Below are 26,500 nucleotides of genomic sequence, written 5' to 3'. Positions count from 1 at the left end.
CCCCCGAGAAGGGGAGGGAAAGTGACTCAGGCTGTCACACTTGCTGGGAGCAAGGACGTGGGCTGAGAGGCTTTCGTGTGTTATCTCATTTAATCTTAACAATGACTACTGCCCCCATTCTACAGCTGGGGAGACTGAGGTTCAGAGAGGGAGAGTTTCCTGCTCAGGGTCACACAGCGAGTCTGCAGCAGAGCCAGGATTGGACCCCAGATCTATTACCTGCCGAAGCCTGGTTCTTAGTTCCCTCCACAAGGTCCCCCTGAAAAGGAAGGTGACAGTGGCAGTGGGGGGGGGGGGGGGGTCTCTGTTTTGGCTTCTTGCCAGGGTGTAGAGCGATGGCTCTAGGTAGCAACGTTCTCTGTCCTGGCGGGCCGTCTGCAGACAGCACAGTCATGAGATGTGCACCTGCTGTGTGCCTGGGGCTCCCTGGTCTGGGGTGGAGGGACCCCCAGGGAAGCAGGCCCGGGAGCCACCATATAGCCCCGCCTGGTGGAGCCCTGGGTTGGATTGGATAACGCAGGGGAGGCCGCTGCCAGATAGCAGGAGGGGTCGGCACACTGAGTGCTGCACCGGAGCTGGGTTTGAAGCGCATGAAAATCAGGCTGCTGCCTGGAAAAATAGTAAATCAGTGCCGACAAGTGGGCTGCACTGCCCTGGAACCCTGTGTCCAGGCCCCGAGTCCCTCAGCACAGCATGGGAAGAGGTGAAGCTGGACGAGTTCTCCCCCAACACACAGAACCCGGGGACCTGGCGCCTCCTCCCAAGGGGTCCTCTCGTTGGCTCCTGGGTTTCTTGTCCTATAAATCGGGCCTGCTGCCCGCCGTGCAGGGTCTTCCAGTGTCCCCATCCGACTGCTCCTGGGTCCCAGCTGGCGTGCACCTGTGTCCGCCACCTTCATGCCATGACCCCGGAGCATCGGGTCTGCCCCCTTCCCGACCACGTGTCCTGTCCCCACGCGGCCGTACGCACAGCTACGCACGCGGGCACTTTTCAGAGGCCATGGTTTTACAGCAGATTCTCAAAGAAGCCCCGCAGACAAGGACCAGAGGCTGATTATTGATCCCAGAGCTGCGTTCAGGCTGTGCCTTTCCCTGAAGCAGTGACAGTGGCAGCCCCCAAGCCCAGCTCAGGGCAGGTGTCCAGGGACCACCCAATGGATGGGGGACGGAGAGCAAGGCGTGGTTTGGCGTAAGAATGTGCCCCCCTCTGCTCTTTGTTCGAGGGGTTGGGCTCAGCCACTCCCTTAGGGTGCCGTGTTTTGGGGCCTTCTTCCTCTAGCGGGGGACGCCCCTAGCCTCTGGCACTGGCACTGGCACTGTCCTGCCCACACACGGCCATGCCGGCCAAGCGGCCGGATGCTCACGTTGACCTCAGGGTGGGAGGCGTAATTTGGTGGGACCTTGAAGCAGTGGCTTGAGCCTCTCATCCCTGCCCCCGCCCCCCCCGGGAGGACGGGGTGCTGGGGTGGATTTGACGCAGCCTGACGCATGGACTGTGTTGGGGATTTCTCGGCACGCGGCAGCTTTTCTGCTTCCGGCTTGGGCATCCCTGTAATCCCCTCAGTGGTGCGAGTGGGAAACTTGGCTTCCCAGAAGCGGAGCACGAGGAAATGTGTCCTCAGGAAGGGTCTGATGGGATAAGAGGAACCCAGCCGCGCCCTGACCCCCGGCCCCCCGCCCTGAGGACCCGGATGGCCTCACTCTGGTGTCTGGCCCACGAGCATTTCTGTGCCGTTCTGCATACTTGATTCTCATCCCCTCCTCTTCAAGAACAAATGAGCTCCACCATGAACGTCTGGATCTCTGGTCTAGCCGGGGAGGGGGACACTGATGGCGGGGGTGGTAGGTGCTGCGCGGCGGGGTCTGGATGATCAGCGGGTGCCTGAGACGGGAGGGTGGAGCCAGACCTTGCTGCAAGTGACCCGAGGGTCACACCTGCTCCAGCCCCTCTCGGGCTTGAAGTTACAGCTGGAATGTGGCCCCAGAAACGCCCTCTGCGCCAATGCGTCTCCTCGGGGTTAAGTCAGGGTCAGTGTTGTGAAGTCACAGCTCAGGGCTGACTCGGGTACCTCTGCGTGGATTCTCATAAGCGCTTCTGGAAAATGCTTCCTTGTATCTAATTGGAGGCTGCTACTTGTTGTTTTGGAATATCTTGAGAATAGCTTGAGAATATCTACGATCCATTTATCTGTGCCCCCATCCATTCCCCAGCGAGTCCACCCCCCCGAACCTGTCCTCCTGGCCACCCATCCATCCTTCCACCCCCATGCCCCCACCCACTCACTCATTCATCTGTCCATCAACCCACAAATCCCATCCGTCTCCCACCCACCTGTTCTCCCACCCACCCATCCATCCATCTGTCCATCCGTCTGTCCATCTGTCCATCCATCTACCCATCCATCTATCCAACCATTCATCCACCCACCCACCCATCTGTCTGTCTGTCCATCCATCCATCCATCCGTCCGTCCATCCATGCCTCTCTAATGTCAGGCACCGTGCTAGGTGGAAGTGGACCCAGGCTGAGAGAGTGGTCAAGCTGGTGGAAAGCTGGTCAGGGAGTGGTTTTGGGGGAACGCTCCACTTCTGGGTCCTGCAGTCACGTCTCAGCCTGGCCTGAGATCTCCTGTGATCAGTTGGGTGGGGGCCGGAACCTTCGGCAGTCGGGGTAACTGACGTTCGACTGACTTTGAAGAAACCAGAGCTCGGTTCCAGCACCCCGTCAGCCACGTGGGATCTGGGTCGGCTTCCGGTTCTCCTGTATCGTGGGAGTGGTTTCCTGGCTGGAACCGTGGCTGGTCAGTGAGGGTCCCTCGTCTGCCGAGGGCCAGGGCGTCTTGATGGCTTGCAGCTCTCCCTGTGACCCGAAGACACACATCTGTCCTCCTTCCTTCTTGCCACATGATGCCCAGTGGGGGATGCCATTGTCGTGGCGATGCGAGGAAGGGGGGGAGAGCCACAGGGAGGAGGGGGAGCCCACCACAGAGAGGTCAGGCTGGGCTATGCCATGAGCTACCGCCATGAAGCCGCCGGTGATAGGGACCCCTGGTCTGGTGGGTCTGCCTTGGGACCTCAGACCCAGGGCCACGCAACGCTGTGGCAGAGCTGGGCAGGACCCAGGCCTCCAGCTGCTGGCTCAGTGGGCTCCGCAGGACCGCACCCCATGGAGCACAGGCCCCGAGTGGTAGTGGAAGCTACAGGGTCCAGGCGTCCATCCCCACTGGACTGCCGTGCTGAGCACGTCAGCCTGACCCACAGCAAGGAGGCTGCCAGCCGGGTCTCCTGTGAGATCGTTAATAACAGACTTCCTACCAGAACCCGTGCCCTGGGAGATGGGGAGATGCTCGTTTCACCCAAAGGGGCGTTTTCGTCTCCATGGAGGTGGTTAATTTGGGCCCATTGCTTTCGAACGAGCTGGCAGCTCCCTCCTCCTGGCAGCATTCACTCCCCTCCGGCCCCGTCCTCCTGGAGGCTGGGCTCTGTGCCCGGCGTGGGGACCATGCACCCGTCTGCAGGTCCCTGCGGGAGAGGCAGGAGTGGGCGCTTGCACGTGGGTGTGCAGGGCACCCCGGGGAGCCCCGGAGAGTGTGTCGGAAGCCCGTTTCCTTGAAGGGCTGCTGCATGGGCTCCCTGTGCTGGTGGTGGGCATGGGGGGGCCAGGTGTGGGTATGGTGCCGACAGTGTGCCCTTCCCATTTCCACCCCAATCGCTTCTTTACCCAGAATGCGCTGTTCCGCTTGCGGACCTTCCCCTTTCCTCCACTTCGTGAACTGGGATCTCATGTCAGTCTCCAGATGAGACCCCAGTTCGGGGTGACAGAGCCGGTGGGCTCACCCACCCTCCCCGCGAGCACGTGCCACGTGCAGGCGGGGCTGGGGCCGGTGCCGCGCCTGCATTCCTTCCCGTGAGCCCGGCTGCGCCCAGACCTGTGTCACCTGCATCTCACGCCCTAACACTCCTCACCTGTACTGGCCGGCCCCCAGCACCTGGGCAGCGTGGGCTGGCTCCACCCCCTTTCCCAGGAGTCAGGCCCAGGTTCACTTTGCAGTAGTGACAGGTGCGGCCCGAGACCCTGCGTTTCCAGGGAGCCCCCTTTTCCTCCCCGTGAGTTCCCCTCCCACGGATTCTGAGCTGTCGAGGTAGACGCCCGTCTGCAGGTGACGCCCCTGCCATGCCGCCCTCCCCACACCAGCGGGAAGCTTTCTGACTCCTGGGCCCTTCTCTTCCTCCTCCCAGATGCGTCTTTGGGGTGACAGAGTTTGCGGGGACCCTGGGCATCCCCCCAATACAGAACTGGGAGATTTTCATGGAAAATAAGGGTCTCAAGTCCAGATAAGTTTGGGGCTCACGGCCCACCCTCTCTGTCTCCTAAAGACAGGTTCCCGTGCTCCCCGCCGAGGATGCCCAGGGGAGCCCACATCCCCGTGTCTGGGGTCCCCCTGGCGTGTGGAAGCAGGATAGTTGCGCGGACGGAAGCTTCCTGCTGTCCCTGACCCGCTTCCCTCGTTTGCCAACAGGGATGCCGGGACCTGGACAGAGGGACCGACTTCCGGTGTCCGGGGCCGAGCTGGGCGTGGGGTCCTCATTCTAGGCACGTCCATCTGGGTGGTCCTGCGTCACACAGCCACATAACGTGCACCCTGTTTCCTTCCACGAGGGAGCGGACAGAAGCCCGCCTGCTCCTGCGCTCGCTCCGGGGGGTCCCGTGGTGGACCACAGGCTGGGGGCCCGGCCAGGGCGGCGGTGCCACTGAGACCTGCTCACTCCCCTGACGTCTCCTCTCCCACAGGCCCTTCCCCTCGGAGGAGACCGCGGAGAATGACGATGACGTCTACCGCAGCCTGGAGGAACTGGCAGAGTAAGGAGGCAGGCGGGGGAGGGTGGGGAGCGGGGCTTCACGCGGGCCCCCTCAACGGGCGCTGGTCTCGGCCGTCTGCACGGGCCGTCCCCACGGGGGGGGGGGGGTGTGGCTCCCCTGCCGGAAGGATGCGCGGTTCTTCACCCCACATTCCAGGAGGCTCCCAGCGTGGCTGCTGGTGACGTGGCTGCGGCCCTCCTCCCCAGGCTCAGGCGTGACGAGGGCTGGCTTTTGCCGGGCTTCTCTATCGAAGCTGCAGTGGGGCTGGGGAGGTGTCCTAGCTCGGTCCTTGGAGGCTGTGCTGCGGATGGGAGAGAGCTGGCGTTTCCGGAAGCTGGGGCCCCTGGAGCACAGGTTACAGGCAAAGGCAGATGGTGATTCCGGGTTGTCTCGTGGCCTGACACGGGCTGGGGCTGGGCCAAGGCCAGGCCACCTGAAGCCACTGGGGCGTCTCCCCTTCTCCCAAGGCCCCGTCTTTGCCTGCCCCGGGTCCCCCCGATTCCTCTCTCCGAGGATTTCTTGCACCATCTCATGCAGCCTGGGTCCAGCTGCCCCTCCCCGGCCGTTTCACCTTATGGTCCTGGAGCCCCCCAGGGACTGGCAGGAATCCCTGGGCGGCGGCTCTTCCAGAAGAGATGGTTGGGTTCTGTGTGGTCAGCTGTGGCCGGGGGTGGGGTCACGTGGCCTGCTGCTCGGAGAAGGGGCGGCGGCGTGGAGCTGGCAGGGCCGCCCTATCCTGCGGGGGGGGGACCGAGGCCCGGGAGATGATGGGCTTGCCCAGGCCGTGGGGTTGTCCCACGTGGCTCCTGACCTGGCAGGCCCACGACCCTCTTCCCCGGATTCCTGCCCCTGGGGGCCTCTTTCCTGTCTTTGTTCCCGGATAAACGGCCGTTCCTTCTGGGAAGACTCGTGGCCTCTCTCTCCTTCGTCTTACAGCACAGACTGGGAATAAGAATCATAATCAGAGTAAGAGCCGGGATTTGCTGTGCACTCGCTGTTCAAAGCCCCCGGCTTGTTCCACGCCCCCGTCCAGGCTGCTTCTAGGATATGGGATATTCTTTGCAGGATCTCTGTCCATTTAAATAATTGGAGTCATTGAAGAATCAGCCTGTGGGCAGCAAGCTGGCGGCCCAACATTATGTGATCTGTGAGTGAAACACTCACTGGCCAGTGGGCATAGCTGCCACCAGCCCATCTTCCGGAAACTGGGCTGACCCCAGTGTGAATGGTGGCGATCCTCGGGACACCTGGTCGACCCCATGTGGGTCCGAGGGTGGAGAGCACCCTGAGGGGGCAAATGGGGCCCAGGGTCCACACGAGTCCCAACCAGGGCCTGGGGCTCCCTACCTGGGTGCTACTGCCCGGTCCCAGGAATCAGAGGGGGACCTGGAAAATTTCGAGAAAGGTGCACTCCAACCCACGGGGCCTCCCGAGGCGCGGGGCTGCATGAGTGGCTGCCCACCTTCCCCCACCCCCCGTAAGGGGTGAGGAAGCCGAGGCTCAGAGAGGCACGGCCGGAGGGAGGCCCCCAGGGGTCCCCCCCCGTCTGCAGCCCCCTTGCTGGCTGAGCTCCGTGCTGGGGCTGCTTCCCGCCCGCCCTCCCGGCATTTTCCGCCGTGGAGAGCCTCTCCCTGTCTGCCAAGTCCGAGCCTAAGCGCCCCCCACTTTGGGAAGCCTCTCACCCTCCGTCCATCCGCCCGCCCAGCCAGCATCCTCACTCACACCCCACGCATCACAGAGCACCCACACCCCTGTCTGGCCTTTGGGGTGTTTGTGGGGTGCACTGTGATAGACCGGAAGGTTCCCGAGGTCAGTCCCTGCATCTCCATGTCACCGCCCCCCCCAGCAGCTGGCACCCCGTGCCCTCGGCCTAACAGCGCATCCCAAGCGATAATGTTCATCTCCTTCTGTGCCCCACTCCGCCCCACAGTCTCCTCGTGAGGGGTGTTCTAGGGGTGCCCCCGCTTTACAGATAAGGAAACTGAGGCCTCGGGAGGGAAGCTACTGGCCCACGTCACTCAGCGAGGGAGCGGCAGAGCTGCCGTCTTACCCCGAGCCTGTACCCTCACCTCTCCACCATGCAAAGTCAGTGCCCCCCCCCCAGGGTCCGGGGAGCCCCTTGCCCAGTGCTGAGTGCCGGGACCTGATCTGCCATTTCTCCCGAGTCACCCCCAAGCTGAGGCTGGGGGCCTCTGCCCTCCCGAGACATGCACGAGGGGTCAGCAGAGGCTGAGGGTTCCAGGATGATGGGGCCCACGGCGCCCTCGTGCGGCTTCCTCTGTACCAGCCAGGCCCCCCGCTTAGCCCGTCCCAATGGCTCTTTCACGTTCAGTTTGGAGGATTCCTGGGCGGTGAGTTGGCCAGCGAGCCCGGGTGCCCATTTTCCCCTTTCTCGGTCTATTCTGCCTGTGTCTGACCTCTCACAGGATGGAATTCCTCTCGCACGGAGAAGCCAGCCTGGGGGATGTGCGGCTTTGCACACAGTTCAATAATATTATTCCATGACATTAAGAGAGCGCCTCCTTAATCCAATGAGTTCCTCATGGCTGCAGTTATTGCAAACGTAAATCATACATTAATAGGGGAGGGGAATGAATTTGAGTCTTGAAGTTGCGGTTTCGTCCCAGAGGCTCCAGGTTAATAAATTTTTCATGCTTTTTTCCCCCTTCTCCTTTTACTGAAAATCAAGATTTCCTAGCGTCCTGTCTCTGCGGACCTGGGATTCATATTTATCCATCATGGCAGTTTACAAGACACAAACAGAAATGTCATTTCTTCCCTGGCCTCCCCGGGGCAGGGAACGGGGCACTGGCCCGGATCTGAAGCCAGGCAGCGCCAGGGAGCCGGGGAGTGACGTTTCGAGCAGAACCGGCTAATTCTTTCCTTTGGGCTCTGGCCAGGTGTCAGAAAGGATGATCACCTCGCGTTTCTAAGCGGCCCCTCGACGCTCCGCAGCTGTTCGGGGAAAGGCGAGCCTGGTGGGGGGTCTGGGCACCAGTGGAGGACCGCCAGCTGTGCGTGGCCCCGAGAGCGCCTTCTCCGTTCAGTCAGTCGATCAGTCATGGATTTGTTCAGCCATCAGCTGGTTACTGTGCACTTTCTGGAAATGGGCAGCGGGAGTGGGGAGTGGGGAGCGTGCTGGGTTGCGAGGGGCGAGTGTGGGCATTGCTGGAGGAGAGATGTGGCTCTCCCGCGTGGGCCCCTCAGAATCCTCGCTAGAGGCGCCGTTCCTACCAGGCGTGTCTTCAGAGCCCCCCAGTGTCACCCTGGCGGGGCATTGAGGGCCCTGCAGCCTCAGCCCCCGAGACGCCACTCCACACGGAGAGCCCCCTTCCACCCACCTAAAGCAGGGGCACCGACCGGGCTGCACAGGAGCCTCTGCCTTGCTCCCAAAGCAGCCAAGGGCGTCTCTGGGCAGACCTGGGGCCTCGGCCCTGGCGTGTCCTACCACGTGGGCTTTGGCAGGTCACCCAGTCTCTGCGCCCCGGCTCCCCTGTGTGTAACACGCGGTGTCGGCTGTCAGCTACACTGCGGTAGCACAGCGCCCAGCGGGCACACCCTGAGCGCCCAGGCAGGGGAAGCGGTTCCCATCCTCCCGGTCTACCAAGGACGTGGCCTTTGTCTCCGGTTTCCAAATGGCCATGGCAGCGCCGTCCAGGAGAAATCATACACGAGCCGCCTGTGCGATTGTTCATTTTCTAGTAGCTGCACCAGAAAGAGAAAAAAGAAACAGGTGAAGTGAATTTTAAGAATGTATTTTTACTGAACCCAGTGTATCATCTGGTTCAACACGTGATCATTAATGATCACGTGATCATTAATGAAGTATTAATGAGGTAGCTGACATTCTCGTGCAGAATGTCAGCCGGGTCCGTCCACTGGCCACGTTTGCGAGCACGCAGCCACGTGAGGCTTAGGGGCCCCACGTGGGCAGCCCGGGTCTCGGAGCAGCATTCCGGGGACCAGCGCAGAGTCCCCTGCCTTTGAATGGACGATGCTGAACTAAGATGATGCTCTCTAGCGCTCTGAGCTCACTTTTGAGATCCTTGAATAATGTATAATCAGATAATAGAGCAGCTGGTTGAAAAAATTAACACAAAATAGCGCCACTTAAAAAACGCTTCATCAAGCAAACTGAGCCCCACATGAGAGGCCTCTTTTTAAACTGCCCTGACGATTAGTACATTGCATTTGCCTAACGGCTTGTCCCTCCCGCTACCCCTTGCTTCCTTCCAGGTGCTCCCGGGAACCTGGAGCTGCCCCCCTACCTTCTCATACCTGCCCGACTCCTGGGTGGGCCAGGGTTTAGGAATCTGCACTGGGGGAGCCCCCCACACAGGGGCTGGGAGCCAGATTTGCACACAGAAAAACGACCCTCGTGAGACAGCTCACCACGGGAGTCCAGAGTGGGGCCGGGTGAACGCCAGCTCAGAAATCAGGGAAGGCTTCTCAGAAGAGGTGACCCCTGAGTCTTGGAGCCCAAGTGGGAATCGGCTGAAGGGTGGGGCTGGCGTCCCAGTGGAAGGAGCAGCCTTGCCAAGGCCCGCCCCGGGGAGGCGTGGCAGGTTTGAGACACCGCAAGGTGTTTGCAAGAAAGCGGAATCGTCGAAGCACCCTGGGACGTGCTGGGAAGGACCACCCTCCTCATACCCAGGAAGGCGCGGCCTGCATCAGAAGGCCTGCAGAGACCCCCCAGCTGGATGTGCTTCAGTGCTGGGGGGCGCCCGGCGTGGAGGGGGCGCCTCAAGGTTATCCTTGCCGGCTGGAGAGAGAGCATCACGCGGGCCGAGGAACAGCAGGGGCGCGTCCGTCTCGGCCGCACATGGTGGCTTTCTGTCTTTCTCTGGGCCCATTCGATCCTTCTCGGGGCTCACTTCCCCCGTCTCTGGAGTGAAAGCACCGGCCCAGATGCTACGTGGGGCACCTCGAGCTTGACGGAGCCACGGTTTCACGATCGGGGAGGCCGCTCCTTGACACCGGTTTCGCTTTCCTCGGAATTGAAGTGATTCTCAGGCTTAAACAAATGCGGTCGTGACGCGGCAGGGAATATAATTTATCCGTAAAGGTAGAGCTGCGCGCTTTGCTACATCATAAGATGACTTCGCAGCTTTAAAGGCGTCGTGTTAGCATCGTCGGGGTAATTTTTTAAGATGCATGAAATGTAGGCGTTTCCCCGAGTCGAAGCCGCTTTCAAGGGGCTTTGGGGCATCTTCTTGGAGCTGGTCTTCCTGGTCCCTGGGGAGTGAGGTGGGAGTGCACAGGTCCGGGGGTGGGGGCTGCTTGCTGGGAGGGCGGAGGCCACGCCCCTCCTGCCGGCCCCCTACTCCAGGGGACGGGCAGCTGTCGCTCCGCCTGACTGTGACCCTCAGCTGAGGAGAGCCTATGCCCACCCCACCCGGTGACCTTGCCCGCCCGCGGCTCCCAGCCACAAAGGAAGTTCCCTTACGTTCACGCCGCCTCGTGTGAAAGTTCAGTGTCCAGCGGGAGACCTGCACGTGTGGGGGACACCCAAGTGCGAGGCCTGGACGGGTCGCTGGGTTTGGGGGCGTCTCGCGTTTCTCCCAAAGGATTGCTTCTCCAAGGGGACGAGTTTGAAAGCAGACTAGACAGAAACAGCCCCACTACAAACAAAGCACAAAGCCCGCCTCGTGTAGAACACGGACCCCACCGTGGCCCAAAGGGGGTTGACGGTAAAGCCCCCAAAGGGGCGGTGTCGGTGGCCGCCCTCCTCAGGCTGGTGGAGGGCCTGGCTGGACAGGGACGGGCAGGGTCCCCTGAGCCCTGGGCGCTGCGGAGGTCTCCCCCCTGCTCTGCAGCCTGCTTCCCCGGACCGGGCGCCCTGGCTCCGGGCTGCTGAGGTGGGGACAGCCATGCACGGGCAGGCCTCGGCTCTCCCATGGTCCTTGCTGGACAGGGCCACCCAGTCTACCGGCCCAGCTGCCTCCCCTCTGGCCGTTCAGGCCTTCATTTGTACAGTGTGCACTTAGCGAGCGCCAGCGGTGTGCCTCCCTGTCGAGGGGCTCTCCATCCTCACGGGAAGTCTGGGAGGCCCGGCCCGGCTTTGGGACCGGCCAGATGGAGGGAATGAATCCAGCGTCCACGGAGCACACGGGGGTCTGTCCCCACACTGAGCCCTGTGGCTGAGGGGCAGAGGGGATTTGAAGCAGGTCTGACTCAGAAGGCCACCTGCCTGACCGCCCTCTCCGCCCCAGGGCTGTCTGGTGGGGCCCTGCGGTGACCTGGGCCCTGCAGTTCTCATTCTTACAGCTCTTCTAAGCCCCACAGGAGCTATCCAGGCGGTGTCCACTGGGATCAGACCTCGACAGGCCAGGACACCTGGAGGGCTTCCCAGAGGAGGTGTTGCTGGAAGGGGATGGAAGGTGCATAGGATTTGCCAAAACGTGACTTAGGAAACCTGTCCCCGCCCCCACCAGGCCGGCCACTGCCTAATTTTGGGCTGGGGTCCTGGGAGAGTCTGGGTCTCAGCTGTGTCTGTTACTCAGGACCTGAGGGCTAGCCGTGCCGGCCCCAGAGTCACCGTGTGTGTGCAGCCCAGTGGCTCTCCTGCCCCTGTGACCTAGACAAGGTGCCCGATGCTCCCCCGCCCTCCCAGAGCTGGCTGCAGGACTGTCGGTTGGCCAGAGGGCAGCCCATCCTCACCCCGAGCGGTAAACAGGCTCGTAGCTCCCCCCTCTTCTGGTTACGGAGGCAGCCAGTGCAAATGACAGCCCTGGGCTCTGCGCCCCACGGCTCTGAGGCTCCCTGCCCTGCCCTCCAGGGACATCTCGGCCCCTTGGTACCTGGGCCTGTGCACTTTTGCAAGGTCCTGGCTGCTGTGGGGGCCCAGGGCTTCATTGACCTTGAAACCCTGACCTGCAGCACTTCAGGAAAGAAGCTTGTTCATCCTCTGTGCTAGAGAGAGCACAGGGGCCCTTCTGAATGAACGCAGAGCAGATGCCCGGTTGCCACTCTGCCCTGGCTAAATATTTAAATTATGCAGGCCAGCAGGTACGACACAGACTTAACATGCATTTTTAGTTTTAATACCTAGTTAACCCCGGGTCCTTTCAGGACAAGGCTGTCACAGCGATTCTGGGGTCAGATTTCGCACAGTCTCTGTAGGGTGGGGAGGCCAGTGTGGAAGGATGTACACATTCATTTTACTGTTTTCGAGAAGAAAGCGGGAACCAGCTGGGCTGTGGCCAAAAGTCTGTCTAATAAAGGCCTCTCCAAATCACTCTCCTGATACTGACTTCCGGGACCCCGTGAGGATAGACTAGGCCCTTCTTACATTATTTCCCGTGTGTTCAACACAGATTTGACACACAGTGGCACTTAAGAAATATTCCTCTAAAAAATGAATAAGCATAACACGTTGGATTTAACGATAAAAAACCCTGTCATGTACATAATAGCTGCTGTATTCGTTGCCAAACCCTTATTCCTCTTACATAACCCAGCCCGGAGGTCACCTCCTCCAAGAAGCTGAATGAGGTGCCCCTTCCCCAGAAGATGACAACGTCCACCAGGATTATCTTCGTCACTGTGCTGTCCTCGTCTTCCTGCATTTGTCCCCCACGCCCCAGAGGAAAGCTCCCCGCGAGGGTCATCCTCGAGGGAACAGAGCACAGAAGAGGCAGGTGACCTGAGCTGGGCCCCGCACACCATGGAGGCCCTGGACATCTGCTGTTCTTATATTAAGGATCCAAACGTGGTTCCAGGTGCCGTTCAGTGAGTCCCCCTGAGCGCCAGGCCCGGTGCTTGAATTTTGCCCTGTTATCTCAGCCTTCCGGACCTGCAAGGTGGGAGGCCCCGCCCCCATTTTGTAGTTGGGGAAATGAAGGCTCAGCGTGGGTAAGTGATTGGCCTGCGGTCGCACAGCACACTTTACATGACAAAGGAGCCAGCTGCTGCTTGGCTAGGACAGTCCTCTGGGCCTCATCCTTGTGACCGAGTCTGGCTCACGGTGGGAAGACTCTTCTGCTTAGAAAGCGTCCCTGGAAAAGGGTGAGTTATGGCCGGAAGCACACTGCCGGGCGAGCCGGGCCCCCTCTGGGAATCTGGTAGCCGCCTCTTTCTCCAGGTGCGCCCCTAAATGGCTTTACAACCTTGGGGGACCATCTTGCCCTCTCTGGGCCCTGCTTTCCCCATCTGTAGGGAGAGCAGCCCCTCTCTCGACTGGTGGGGGGAGGGTCCGCTGAGGGCATGTGAGGCCGACCTCCCTAGTGTTAGCAGCGCCTTATCTGTCTGTCTGTCCCCACGTGCAGCCCATCCAGCCGACAGCTGGCTTCTCCGGGCCCTCTGAAGCCCCCTCTCCCTGCCGCCCGCACTGCGTGGTGTGGACGGAGGTCGGGAGATGTCAGGTTTGGTTTCCTAGTAACAGTTTAACGGCGATTTGGGATCCTGCTTCCCAGCATCAGACAGCCTGGGGCCAGAGTGCGTATCGCATCTGTCAGTAGCGATATTTTATGTCCGTCATAAACACAGAGGCTCGCCAGAGGCAGAAAGTGGAGAGTTTGTTGGCTTTTCTTTGATTTTCCATAGGCGGCGGGGGGCTCTTCTGAGCAGCTGACTTTCTGTACCAGAATTGGGACAGGCCAGCGAGGCTTCTGGGGCGGGGGGCGGGCCGTGGGGTCTCGGCGGGAGGGGAACTTTCTGCCGTCTCCGGAGGGCAGCAGGCCGCGCTCGGGCCCTCCTGGAGGATCTCAGGCCATTGTCAGGACCAGAATAATTTGGGGGATTTAGCATCTGTCAGCTCAGCTGCTGCCGGAAAGCAGCGGGAGTGAAAGGGTGAGGGGAGAGGAGGCCGGCAGGGAGGTCTCTGTCCCGGAACGTGGGCTTGGGGCTGGGGAGGCCGTGGCATCCACGTGGCGTCCAGCTGAAGGGAGAGCTGAGGTCTCGCGGTGGCGTGGGCTTGGCCGGGAGGCTCATCTGTGAGCAGGCATGCACGTCCCCACCGTGGTCCCGGACTCCCCCGCGCACATCGTCCTCCGCTCTCTCCTGGACAAATGGACAGAGAAGGGCGATCTCTGAAACCTACCAAGGACACATCAGTGCTGACACCCGGCTCCCAACTGTCTAGTCTGATGCGTTTCGAACATCCGAGGTATTTAATGCTGCCGGTGTCTGTTGATCGAGCATGGACCCCGGAGCTAAGTATCGTCTCATTGACCCTCCCCTCTCACCCACGGGGTGGTGGGCCACGGTCACTTATTGAGCACCTACTGTATGCTGGGCCTCTGCTGGTCATCTCCTTTGAGGCTGGTCCTTCCAATGACCCTACCGGGGGGTTGGCCTTATTCTCAGTTTGCAGATAGGGAGACCGAGGCTTAGGTTCTCCTGCCCAGAGTTGCAGAGCCAGACACTGGCAGGGCTGAGGATCCATCTCGGACTCGCCTGACTGCTTCCCCCCGACGGGGGTCACTTTTGGGAGAGTCAGGTTCCCACCCCGAGAGCCCCCGGCCTGAGCTGAAGGAGAAGGGGACCCCCCCAGCCCTGCGGTCCAGCATTGACCGAGCACGGTTACGTACACGGGTGGCTCCGGCACGGCGGGGACGTGCAGTTTCTCCATGAAACCCAGCCTCTGATAACTTGAAACCCCAGGACAAGGCTCTGTTGGTCCGAGTGATGATGGGAAAAGAACCGGGGTGTAGCCGAGACCACCTGCCGTGATGGACTCCCGCTGGGGTGACTCAGAGGCTCTTGCGGGTTTTTTCAGGGCCTTGGGGTCCTTTTCAATGACTGTGGGAGGTTGGGCTGGGGGTTGGGGTGAGTGCACCAGGCCCAGATGGGGGTCCAGACTCCTTGCCTCTCTGCCTTGGGATGGTGTGCAGGGGCTGCTGGGGGCTGGCTCCGGTTCTGAGGGCCAGGGCAGAGCTGGGTGGTCATCAAGCTCGTGTTGCAGGGAGGAAACAGACCGGGATCCGTACCCCATGGGATCTACCTCCATGTCACCGCCCTGCACTCCAGGACACTTCAGACGCTCGGGGGACCTCATTTTGCACCCCTCCCCCACTCCAGAGCCCACACCTGTCATTTCCTTTTCCTCCATTCCAGGGCCACGGCCGTCAGATGCACTGGGCACAGCTGGTCACAGCGTTAACGCACCAGCTTTAGCAGATGCTGAGACCTGGAGTGTATCCCCTGCCCTGTTCAGGAGACTCACACTTGGAGGCGATGCCTTAGCGAAGAGTTTGGGTAACAGTGGAACTTCCATGGGATGTTCGCCAAAGGGACAGAGCTGCTGGGAACCAGAGCCTGTCACCCCACACAAATGACACTCCCCCAGTTTAGAAGGGTCTGCGTCTCAGCCGTAACTGCTGCCCTGTCTGTCTCCCCATCTGGACTGTGAGGTCCATGGGACAGAGTCCGTTGGTGCCTCTGTCATCTCTGTGTCCCCCCAGATTCCACAAGTTACCTACCGGCACAGAATTGGTCTTAGGATAAGTATCGATGAAGCCAATCAAATCCGATGGTCTTTTCATCTTAATTGCTGACTTGAACAAATATGTGTAACTTTACTTTTATGACTTTGTTTTCATTTTTTTAAAACCCCACGTCTTTGCTTTTTCTTTTATTTCCCCTTCTCCCATAATCGGGAACATGCACAGGATGAAATTTTAATGCTGCTGTTTTATGATTTTGTGTAATATACATGAACCTGTATTTCTTAGTGTTCACTGACCTGAATTAAATGATGGGTGGGGAGTATTTTCACAATTAAAAAGAATCGTAAATGTAGACAGTAGGATTATGAGTGCCCTCATGGCTCTATGATGAGGCCCTGCAGACAGCGGTAGAGTGAGGACATTACAGGCAGGAAGCTGACCGTTCAGTACTCAAGGTGTTTTGTTTTGTTTTTTTAATTGAAGTATAGTTGATTGACAATGTTGTGTTACTTTCAGGTGTACAGCAGAGTGATTCAGTTATACATACATCTATATCTATCTTTCAGATTCTTTTCCCTTATAGGTTATTACAAGATTGAGTATCGTTCCCTGTGCCATACAGTAGGTCCTAGTTGGTTATCTATTTTATATATAGTAGTGTGTATCTGTTTATCCCAAACTCCCGATGTACCCCTCCCTCCCCCACAAGTTTTCAACAGGCTCTGGATAACAGACGTTTTGCAGAATGGAGAGCAGTGATTGGGTCTGCATTTTTGAGATTCTTCTGTCCCAAGTTCAGATGCCAGAGCACAGCTCTCTCTCTCTGGTGTTTCTGGCTCTGCCTATTTTTAACCTCAGTGCCCTGTGTCAATTAGAAGAGATGAATGTGGTGAAAATTGATCCTGCGTGAATGGCTGTTCTTGTCTTTATTGATTTTGAGATAGAAGAGCAGCTGAGATCATGGTGGTGGACGTGTGTTGGGGCTGTATTGCTGGTGTCTCAGTCCTGTTCCTTCTGTGAGTACGGGGCGGGGAGGGGGAGGACGGTATCATCTTACTGTTACCCGGAGGAACCCACTGTTTCTTCAAGAGCTGCTCACTGTGGATGGGATCGAGCGCTTGTAGTCTTTTTGTATGAGGGCATCCCCAATCCACTGGCTTGAGGTGCCAGAGGAAAGGAATTGGGGGTGGCAGAACAGGCAGAAAGTTAGGCAGGGAATGCTGGCAGGGAGGGACCCACAGGCTCACATCTGCTCATAGAATCCACCTAAATCCTGGGTTGACCACTAAACCTCACACACACAGGAGAGTCCCTAAGGTTTCCAGCAAAAAGTGTCGCAGCTGGAAACTGGATTTAGCAGCCATTTCAGCTGCTGCCCACTGCAGGGAAGGTAGAGTTTGAAGTTTAAGTACAACCAACCGAGGTAACTGTCAGAACAAGTATTACTCTCCAGAAGAAATAGTAGGATCTGAATCTCTGTAATGAATCATTCATAACGCCCAGCGTCCAATGAAAAAAAATCATCAAGTTTACAAAGACACAGGAACAAGTGAATCATACTCAAGAAAAAAACAGTATCGAGGGGAACCAACCTTGAGATGACTTAGAAGTCACAGTTAGCAGCTTTTATAAATAAGGGCTTCAAGGAAAATATGCACCAAATCAATGAACAGATGAGGAGCCTCAGTAGAGAAACAAGAAACTATAGAAAAGGGCCAAATGGAAATTTTAGAACCAAAAAGCATGATAAATGAACGGTCACTGGATCAGTTTAATAGAAGACTGCAGATGGCAGAGGAAGGAGTCATTGAACTTGAAAATATTCAGTAGTTCGATGGAAGTTATACACTCTTAATTACAGAGAGAAAAGGAGGTTGAAAAATATGAACAGAGCCTCAGACATGTGGGACAATATCAAGTGGTCTAACAGGTATAATTGGAATCCCAGAAGGAGAAGAGAGAGAGAATAAGGCAGGAAAAAAAAAAATTGAAAAAAACAGTAGTCCCAAGCTTCCTAAATTCTGAAACCTCTATGATAAAACTACAAAATGTTGCTGAGACCTAAAGACCTAAATAAATGAAAGTGTGTACTGTGTTTGTGGGTTGGAAGATGATATTGTCAAGATGTCAGTTTTCCCCCAGATTAAAGTGTAGTCACTACAGTTCCTATTATAATTCCAACAGACTTTTCTTTTTAATTGACAAGGTGATTGTAAAGTTGATGTGGAAACACAAAGGACTTTAGGATAGTCTAAACAGTCCTATAAAAGAACAAAGCTAGAGGATTTACACTGCCTGATTTCTATAAAACTCTCTATTTAGTTTTATACTTTCTATAAAATAAATTAATCGAGACAGAGTGGTATTGGCATAAAGATAGCTGAATGTATTGATGGGCTAGAATAGAGCATTCTAGAACAGACCCACACATGTATAATCAATTGGTTTTTGTCAAAGAGATCCAAGCAACCCAATGGAGAAAAGAAAGTTTTCAACAAATTGTTCTGAAACATCGGGATATCCACGTGGGGATGAGTAAATGAACTTCGATCCCTACCTCACACCATATACAAAAATCCATTTGAGATGGATTAGAGACCTAAACAAAAACACTGAAACCATATAGGTCTTAGAAGAAGATACAGGAGAAAGTCCTTTGCAACCTGGAAGAAAGCAGAGATTTCTTACACAAGGCACAAAGATTTTGTAGGTGCAACACAGGATAGAGTCAGGACACCATAGAAGAAAAAGTCAATAAATTAACCTTCATTAAAATGAAAAATGAATGTTTATCAAAAGGCACCATTAAGAAAACGAGCAACCATGCCAGAGACTGAGAAAAAAAAGTTCAAAAAACATATCTGACAAAAGACTTGTATCCATCGTAAATAAAGAACTGCTAGAATTCAACAAGAATAAGGCAACCAATTTTTAGAAATGGACAAAAGTCTTGAGCAAGCCTTTCTCATAGGAAGATACACAAACGTCCATAAGTACACAGAAAAAATGTGAACATCACTGATCTTTGCAGGAATGCAAAATAAAACCGCAATTCTCACTACATACCTGCTCTAGTGGCTAAAATTAAAAAGGCTGGAACCCGCCAGAGCTGGAGAGAACCGCAACAACTGTAACTCGTGTACACCGCTGGTGGTGGAGTAAACACTGCAGCCACTTTGGAAAAGTGCTTGGTAGTTATTGATGAAGATAAACACACACACCTCCCCTTTGATCCAACAATTCCACTCCTCATGGAATTTCATTTCCAAAGGAAATGAGAGCACATGCCCACAAAAAAAAAAAAAGAAAAAGGCAAATGCTCCTAGCAGCTTTTATTTACAATAACCAGAACTTGGAAGCAACCCAAATGTTCATCAAAAGGAGAATGGATGTCAAATTGTGGGATTAGGACTCAGCAATAAAAAGGAATGAATTGCTGACGGAGGCAACAGCCTGGATCTCGGGGGCATGATGTTGAGGAGGGGAAGCCAGACACAGACGTGAATGTAACAGACGACGCAGTTGACGCCACGTTCTAGAACAGACGAAGGGAATCTCTGGTGAGGAACAGTCAGAGGCGGGTTACTAGGGGAGGAGGAGGGGTCGATCAGGGAGGAGAGGGACTTTCAGGGGAGAAGAGGATGCTCTGTGATGTCACGGGGTGTGAATTACACAGGGGCGTCCCCTTGTCAAAATGGTGGAGCTCAGCGTACATCTCGATCTACATAAATTCTATCCTCCAAATGAGAAGCCTATGTGACGGCATTCCGCCCCACGCTCGAAATGCAGTAGGTGCTCTGTGGACACAATAGGTGCGTGTAGACGTCGGTGCATGCCCAGATCTGCGGATGGTGCCAGTGAAGAGGGTGGCAGAGGAGGGACTCTGCCCCTCGGCACCTTCCATAGGACCCCACGGTCGACACTGGTGTCCAAGCGTCTTTCAGGTCCCACCTGTCTGGGAAGCTTCTGACCTCTCCAGCCTTCACTGTCCTCTCTGTCAAGCACAGCTCTTGCTTGGGGTCCTAATGGGGCGGGTGCCTGCATCACCCTAAGATCGACAGATCGCCGGTTCTATTTCTCTGAAGAGCCCTCAGTGCCCACGCCATCAGGTCTTCAGCCAATGAAAGCATTCTGACCGGTCCACCGACCAGGAGATAGCAGAGCAGGAACGCGGCTTCCGAAAGAGCACGTGGCCAGTTCCCCGCCCGTGCACCCCGGCTTCCCCATCCGCACGACAGAGAACTTTGGGCTCAGTTGCATCTCGAGCCCTGATTCCGGTTGACTGATGGTGGGGGCTGCATGGGGGTCTTTGCCGAAAAACATTCTGAGCTGGATGGGGTAGAGTCCTGGGGTCAGTCAGATGTTCCCCCACATGTGGGATGAGAAAGGGGGCTCCTGGGCTGGCAGATTGCTGTCCCTGCACCTGATGGTCTCGAGGACCCTTTCCAGGCTGACGTTCAGTCATTTTATTCATTTCATCAGTTCGTAGAATATTTGACTGTCATGGTCCCCCCATCCAGCCCACTTCCTTCCACCGGCCCATCAGAGCAAAGCTGATGACTGTCTTCGGACGGTACGGGCGGGCTGATCTGCCTTTGAGGTGTCTCACTGAGCAGCCCGGGGGCCTCCGTGTCTCCCCTCTGTTCCACGCTGTCAGAATTCGCGACAGTGCCTTTGTCACCAGCCTCGCTTGGCTGCACGACAGAAATCCAGGGTGTCTGGCATCCTTCGGAAGGAACCCCTGCAGGTACCTGCCTGGACCTCCAGCAATCTGGTGGGCAGGGCTGCGGGAACTGTTTCCTTTGGGGGCAGCCTCTGGAGAGGCAGGGGTGATTTGTGTCAACACGAGTGACCGTTCCCAAGGCCCACCTTGGGGGACAGAACCCCCTCTCCGCCTTCTCATTGGTTCTGACAGGAGCTGGGAGCCCCGTCACCATCTGGGTGCTGATTCCCACCCCAGTTCTTGGCACTGCCGACATCCAGACACTCGTCTCGCGGTGGAGGGCGGGCGGGAGAGGGGAGAAAGGACGAGCTGGGGCCGGGATCACCCCGCAGCTCCCGGTAGCCGCTGTGGAGCCTCGGTGTGTGGTTTTCTAACCTGTGAAAGGGCCTCAGTGCTCTCCATCTCCAAGGGTGTGTTAAGTTGAAAAGCATACGTGTTTTCCAAGTGCCCACACGCGCGTTGGCGTGCCTGTGGACGGGCTCGTCGGGGGGTGGGTGACGTCACAGTTACGGGGGGTCCGTTAGCTGGCCGAGCCCCGTGTGATGTGGCTTTGTCCTCAGGCCAACTTTTGCTTCCTGGGGTGGTGTTGGTAAAACAGCAAGTGACGTACCCCCAAAGCAGCAGCTTCCTCTCCTGCCCTTGCTCATCAGCTCCCTGCGGGGGTCTCATGAAGGTAGACACTGGCTCACCCCCGTGCCTGGAATCGCCCCCCACAGAGGGAAGTCTGATGCATCTACCCACTGTCCCATTGCAGCTCAGCCCCACGGGGGAGGTGTCCAGGGCTCTGGGGAGACTGGCTGCTGCGACCTTCCTTGAATACGACACATTCTCTCCAGTAGGTTTGTGGCGACCTGTCTCCCCCGCCCCAGCTTCTAGAATGACAGCTAATATTCAAAAGCTTGGTTTGGGACGGGCCAGAAACCCACTCGTAAGAGCCGCTGGGTAATCGTTTCTGCTCTCGCCTCCCTCCCCCCCGCCCCCGGACTCTGTGCGGTGGGGAGGGGAAGTGGTCTACCTCATGCTGACGCCTTTCGGAAGAGAACTTTGCCAGGCCTCCTTTGAGCCAGGCCGTGAGATGTGTCCTCACACAGAGAGGCACTCGGGGCTGGCGTGGGCCTCCCGGGGGAGCTGGCCTCTGAGCACAGCCTGCCCGAGGTCGGACCCCACGGCAGGCTGAAGAGCTGGCTGCCCTGGGCCCAGGGTGACTCCTGTCCCCGATCCCCAGGCCAGAGTGACCCCTGGGGTCTGGGGGCCTGTGGGAGGTGAGGGACAAGTCGGGTTGGCTCACTGGCTGTTGCCTCATTCAGTGAAATATTTGCTGAGTACCTACTTTGTATCCGGAGTGGGGATCAGAAGGGAGGAAGAAGTTGGGTTTCGTCTGGGGAAGAGACAGGCTTATCCACAGGCACTTATAAAATAATTGGAGATGCAGTGAGAGGGATGCCCTTGGTACAAGAGCTCCAGACGGAGAGTCCCGGATGGCAGACTGGGCGGGGGATCCCGGAAGGCCTCTTGGAGGAGGTGTCCCTTGACTGGAGGCTTGCAGGTCAGAGGGGATAACTTGTTGGCAAGATCGTGAGCTGAAAACAAAGGTTTATTGAATCGCAAGTTAAGTGGTAGCTTCCTTGCTCCTTGGGGAAGGCGCATCACAAACTCCTCGCCCCTCTGCTCTGCTCCCTTGCTGACTGGTGGGGAAAACGTCCACGTGCCTGTGAGCGCTGCACTTTGACCTTCACACTTCGACTGCTGGGACTGGGGAGACCTTGGGCTGAGCCCAGAGCTCTCGGGGCTCCAGGTCCCAGGCGTGGGCCCAGGGAGAGGGCATTTGGTCCCCAGAGCTGGGCATGCCTGTCCGTCAGCTATGCAAAGATTCCCGTTAAGGCAGCATCTCGCCCCTGGGTCCCAGCGTGTGTCCCTGCTTTTACTAAAGGGCTGGGGTAGGTGCGCTTTGTCATGGTGGGACCTTCCAGAAGGGCGGCAGGCAGAGCACAAGGCACTCCCAGGCTGCCTGGGTTAAACTACCAGAAACCACGGGAAGCAGGTGCCCTGTCCTTGGACCAGGACACTGAGGCCGAGAGGGAGGGCCTCATGGTGGCCCCAACTGCCTCTCCCCTCCTGGGGCCCCCCTCGTGGACGTGGCTTTAGCCCCCCACCCCTCTCCCCCGCTTCCCTCCTGTGCAGTGAGCATGACGTGGGGGAGGACATCTACGACTGCGTCCCGTGCGAGGATGAAGGGGACGACATTTATGAGGACATCATCAAGGTGGAAGTGCAGCAGCCCATGGTGAGCCCCCGCTGCCCGCCCCGCCCCGCCCCTCCTTTAAAGCCTCTGCGCAGACCCCACCGTCTGAGCCACGGGCGTGGGGGGGGGGAGCTGCACCCAGTCCTTCCTGGCCACCATGGGGTTCATCCCCTGCGCCGGTCGGCCAGGTCCCTTCTTTCCTATGAAATGTTCTAGGGAGACCGGGATGTGACACCGCTGCCACCCCGCCTCCCCGGACGTGTTGCTCTGGAAGTCTTCTCCGGAGGGCGTGCAGGACCCCGAGTCCTTCCTGCCCAGGGAGCCTTAGATAGTGACGCGGGGCTGGTCTCAGGCAGCCTGCCTCCCTCTGCCCTTAGCCAGCCGTGTGTCTTTCCTGCGCGAGGATGTTTATTTCCGACGGGCGTCGGCTAATCACGTCTCGGATGTTTGTTTGCTGCCGCTCCGTGTGCTGCCCACAGCTGCTGTACTGGGGAGGGAGGGTTCCTGCCAGGCCAGGACGGGAGACGGGGCTCTGGTGGCGTGGACCACAGCCCTTTCGCACCCCCAGACTCCTGGGGGCGGTCGCGATGCCAGTTGCCCACTGTGGCGGCTTTTGATGCCATTTGCCCTCACCAGAGAAATGGGGGAAATTTCTCTGAAAGCGGGTTTCAGTCTTTTCCCTCAGTGTGGGGGCCACCAGCTGGTGGTGGAGAAACAAAAGGGTAGGACACAGCTCCCCGCGAGGTCTCTCAGAGAGGCCCTTCCCGCTCTCTGACGGGAGACGTGCCAAGATGCCGGGCAGTGGCTCACAGCCCCAGATGCTGCTTCTAGGAACGGGTTTCTCATTTTGCCCCTCAAGGGTCTGAAGGTGGGTTTCGCTCCCCACAATTACCAGGAATCTCACTCTGGAGAGTCAGCTGTGGGTCTGTGAGCACAGGTCTGCCCCCGCCCCGGGCAGCCTTACGGTAGGCAGCTCTGCTCCTGGACCTTCCAGGGAAGTGGGCTCAGGGGGCCAGAGGGCTCTGCTTAGCTGCCCCGGCCTGAGAGGCTGGCTGGCCTCCCGCATCGCCAGCAGGCTGAGTGAGATGGGCGCCGCCTGACTCCCCAGGCCCTTTGGAAGCTGGGTGTCCTTGGGTTAGGCGAAGGCATGTGGGTGTAGTGGCCTGTGTGTTTGGGGGGATCCCCTGCCCCCTGGTTGTACAAGCTCCCACGAGACCCCGTCTGCACCTGGCTTGCAGAAGCCCTGGAGTGGGCGCTCCCCAGAGGCCGCTGCTGTCCCTGGTGCTGAAAGCACATGACAGGACCCGGGGCGTTTGCAGGACCTGCGGGGCTGGGGGAGATGCCCGCCTGTGTCCTGGGGACAAACCAGCGTCCCACCTGCCCAGCGATGCGTAGCGCCCCAAGTCTCGGCGCTGGGCTCACGAGCTGTCCTGTCCATCTCCTGCCACCCGCCAGGTCCTCTGAGATACAACAGCTGGTTTTATTTCCTCTCCTGTCATGTCTGGAGCTATCTGAACGGTCTAAGTGGAAAGTATTGGGAATAGTGACGTTTCTAAAGGAAGCTACAGCCAGGAGATGGCAGGTGCCACTCTCAGAGCCCGGCCGTGGGCAAGCTGCCATGTGCTCGGTCCTGGCACTGTCCCCGCCGCCCTGCCAGGCTGCCATGCGGGCGGGCGGAGTGTGTGATGTGCCCTCTGGGGCCGTTGGCTAATGGGGGTGAGCTCCCTGACTCCCCCAAGCTCGGCTTGAATAAGCGTAAGCACCGCTAACTGGTTCTTTGCCCTATTTGTCTCTCCACGCTTTCAGATTAGATACATGCAGGTAAGTAGCAGGTGGAGGGGAGGCCCGGGGCCAGTCCTGCCAGCACCGTCTTCCTCTGACTTCCGGGAGGAACTCGGGACCCTGTCCCCAGGGAGACGCTGTTGGGCACCACATTCTTACACACAGTTTTAGGGGAGCTGTGGACCCTCAGCACTGAATTCCCAGGCTGAGCGGGGCTTCGGGCTTTGGGAAGGGGCCTGGGGGGCCTGGGTGATGTGCCCGCCCGGCAGGTTACTTTGGAGAACTGTGGCCCCGGCAAACCCACGCGGGGCCCTGGGGCATTTCCTGGAGGAGGGGGAGGATGACGTCAGGGCAGGTATGAGTCCAGACGGCGCGTCCCACGTCCCAGCACTGTTTCCCCGGAGCCTTGCTTGCTTGGACTGAAAGGACTTAAGGAGAGTGTCTGGACCGTCCACAGAACCTCCGACAGTCAGCCCACCTGCTGCCTCTTCCCCGGCCCCTGTGGCCACAGTCTCTTGGTCAGTCCCACCCCAGAGGTGGGGCAGGCCCCGCCTCAGAGGCGTGTCCTCAGTGACCCCTGCCGACGGGCTGTTAGCTCGGAACCTGGTCCGAGGCAGTGGACATTTGGAAGGTCCAGCCCTGTGGGGAATTGGCTTCTTCCTCTGAGGCGGTAGCAGGCTGAAGCTGGGAGGTGGGTCAGCGGGTGGACACGTGTCCTCGGGGAGCTGGTCAGACCCTCTCTGTGCACGGAGTCGGCGCTTTACGCATGTGACGCCCACTGTGTCTGCTGGAGGGGGCGACCAGTCTGGTGGAGACAGATTCAGAAGCCTCTGTCCCATCTCTGCGCTGTCGTCAGTTCTCAGGGTCACACCACATCCCCTCCCCTGTGCCTCAGCCTGCCCGTCTGCAGAAAGGAGGGGAAGGGCCTTTTGTCTCCCACGCGGCCCCCTTCACGCTCAGTGACCCCACGGCCGAGCCCGGGCGGGCGGCAGGTGGAGGGCCTGGCGGGGTCCTGGCTGACCTCCTGTGCCCCCTCTAGAAAATGGGCATGACGGAGGACGACAAGAGAAGCTGCTGCCTGCTGGAGATCCAGGAGACGGAAGCCAAGTACTACCGGACCCTGGAGGACATCGAGAAGGTGGGCGTGGCCGCCGGGTCCACCCGGGACCCCTGCCTCCTGGGAGCCGCTGTCACCGGGCAGGGACTCAGGGCAGCGGTGACGGAGGCGGGGCTCACGGGCCCTCTGGGTTTTGCACCCTCCAAAAAGGAGGTCGCCCTCACCTTTCCTCTGCCCTCTGCCCTCTGCCCCCACACAAGCTGTGGGCTCCACTCAGGCCAGCTTCCTCGTCAGCTGCCACCCTTGGCCCTGGCCCCGCCTCCACCCTTTGGCCTCAGCTCGGACCCTGGACTGTTCCTGAGCTTGCTTCACAGGCTCCTTCCAGCCTAGACGGGGCGTAGTTATGGCTTCCGCTCCGGAATGCGCCGAGCTAGGCTCTTTACGTTTCTATCCTCACCCAGAGCTAGACGCCTTCTGTATACACTCTCCCCAGGCCAGGCGCTGAGTGAGCTCTTGATGTGTCCCTCCTCCCTGGGGTGCTGTCTGCACTCAGCCTCCCCCCACCCCGTGAGCTGCGATAACAGCAGTACTACCCACTGTGGGCATCCTGCACCTGGGACGCAGTTGGGCCCAGCGACGTGAGTCTCTGGAGCTCCTGTGGCGGCCTGTGTGCTCCCCTGAATGGCCGGTCAGCGCTGTCTCCCTGCCGGCCTGCCCAGCTCCTGGAGAACCACGGACGGGCCTGCTCCTGCCATCCGCCCTGGCCTCCTGTGGTCACTGGCGCAGTGCCGTTTCCCTGTCACTTGGGCATCCTCATTGCCAGCTGCCAGTGCACGCTGGCGTGAAAGAACCAACACGTTTTTGAGACGGACCCTTCCTGGCTGGTCTTTCACTGCAGAGTAGGGCCAAGTGTAGCCATAAGGGGGTGGCCTAAGAAGGCCCCCACTGTTCAGGGCGCTGTGGAACCTCCAGCCGGGAGTCGTGAGATGCCCCTTGGCCCCAGGTCTGGCCCAGGCTTCTGACCTTTCCCCTCCTCCCGCCCCACTCAACCCTTGTGTGTCCGCCCTTTAGCTTCTCCCCGACCACCAGCTTTTCTGCAGACACATGGTCCCAGCTGCCCACTCCTTCGAGTCCCAGCTCCCGGGTCAGCTCCTTCCAGGGCCCTGCAGGCTTCACGTAGCCTGAGTTTCGTCGCAGAAAACCGGCGGGCCACTGTGGCCCGTCTCCACCCCTGCAGTGTGGGCTTTGGGGGCGGGTGCTGCCCGTCTGCGGGCGCAGTGCACGTCGGGGTTTGAGCTGGGGGCGTGCCCAGCCAGGGTGTGCATGTGCTGAGTGTTCTCGGGGACGATCGTGTTTGCAGTCCTCCCCTAACCGTGTTGCCATCCCCGTGTCAGGTGAGGAAACCGAGTCACACAGTGGCCGGTGCCGGCACGGCACAGGGAGGAGTG

The 26,500-nt window shown here is 58.5% G+C and overlaps 1 protein-coding gene across 11 annotated transcripts in view; it reads left to right on the top strand.

The window, feature by feature from the left end:
* Window positions 1-26,500, top strand: part of VAV2 (vav guanine nucleotide exchange factor 2) — a 178,001-nt gene that overhangs the window by 110,830 nt on the left and 40,671 nt on the right. For 6 of the 11 annotated variants that reach the window (XR_010944761.1, XR_010944760.1, XM_067742775.1 and 3 more), the window contains exons 4-7: window positions 4,792-4,860; window positions 22,153-22,255; window positions 24,020-24,034; window positions 25,035-25,133. Coding sequence is in view for 9 of the 11 variants with exons in the window: in XM_067742775.1 (XP_067598876.1) it covers window positions 4,792-4,860; window positions 22,153-22,255; window positions 24,020-24,034; window positions 25,035-25,133 (286 nt within the window). In the remaining 2 variants the exon portion in view is untranslated. The remainder of the gene's footprint in view (window positions 1-4,791; window positions 4,861-22,152; window positions 22,256-24,019; window positions 24,035-25,034; window positions 25,134-26,500) is intronic. The other 5 variants (XM_067742772.1, XM_067742773.1, XM_067742776.1 and 2 more) reach the window with 1 other exon arrangement.

This window comes from Pseudorca crassidens, chromosome 7 (assembly GCF_039906515.1).
Source record: "Pseudorca crassidens isolate mPseCra1 chromosome 7, mPseCra1.hap1, whole genome shotgun sequence".
In the NCBI taxonomy this organism is placed as follows: Eukaryota; Metazoa; Chordata; class Mammalia; order Artiodactyla; family Delphinidae; genus Pseudorca; species Pseudorca crassidens.
The sequence above is the reverse complement of the archived record's forward strand: the minus strand, read 5'-3'. Positions and strand labels throughout refer to the sequence as shown.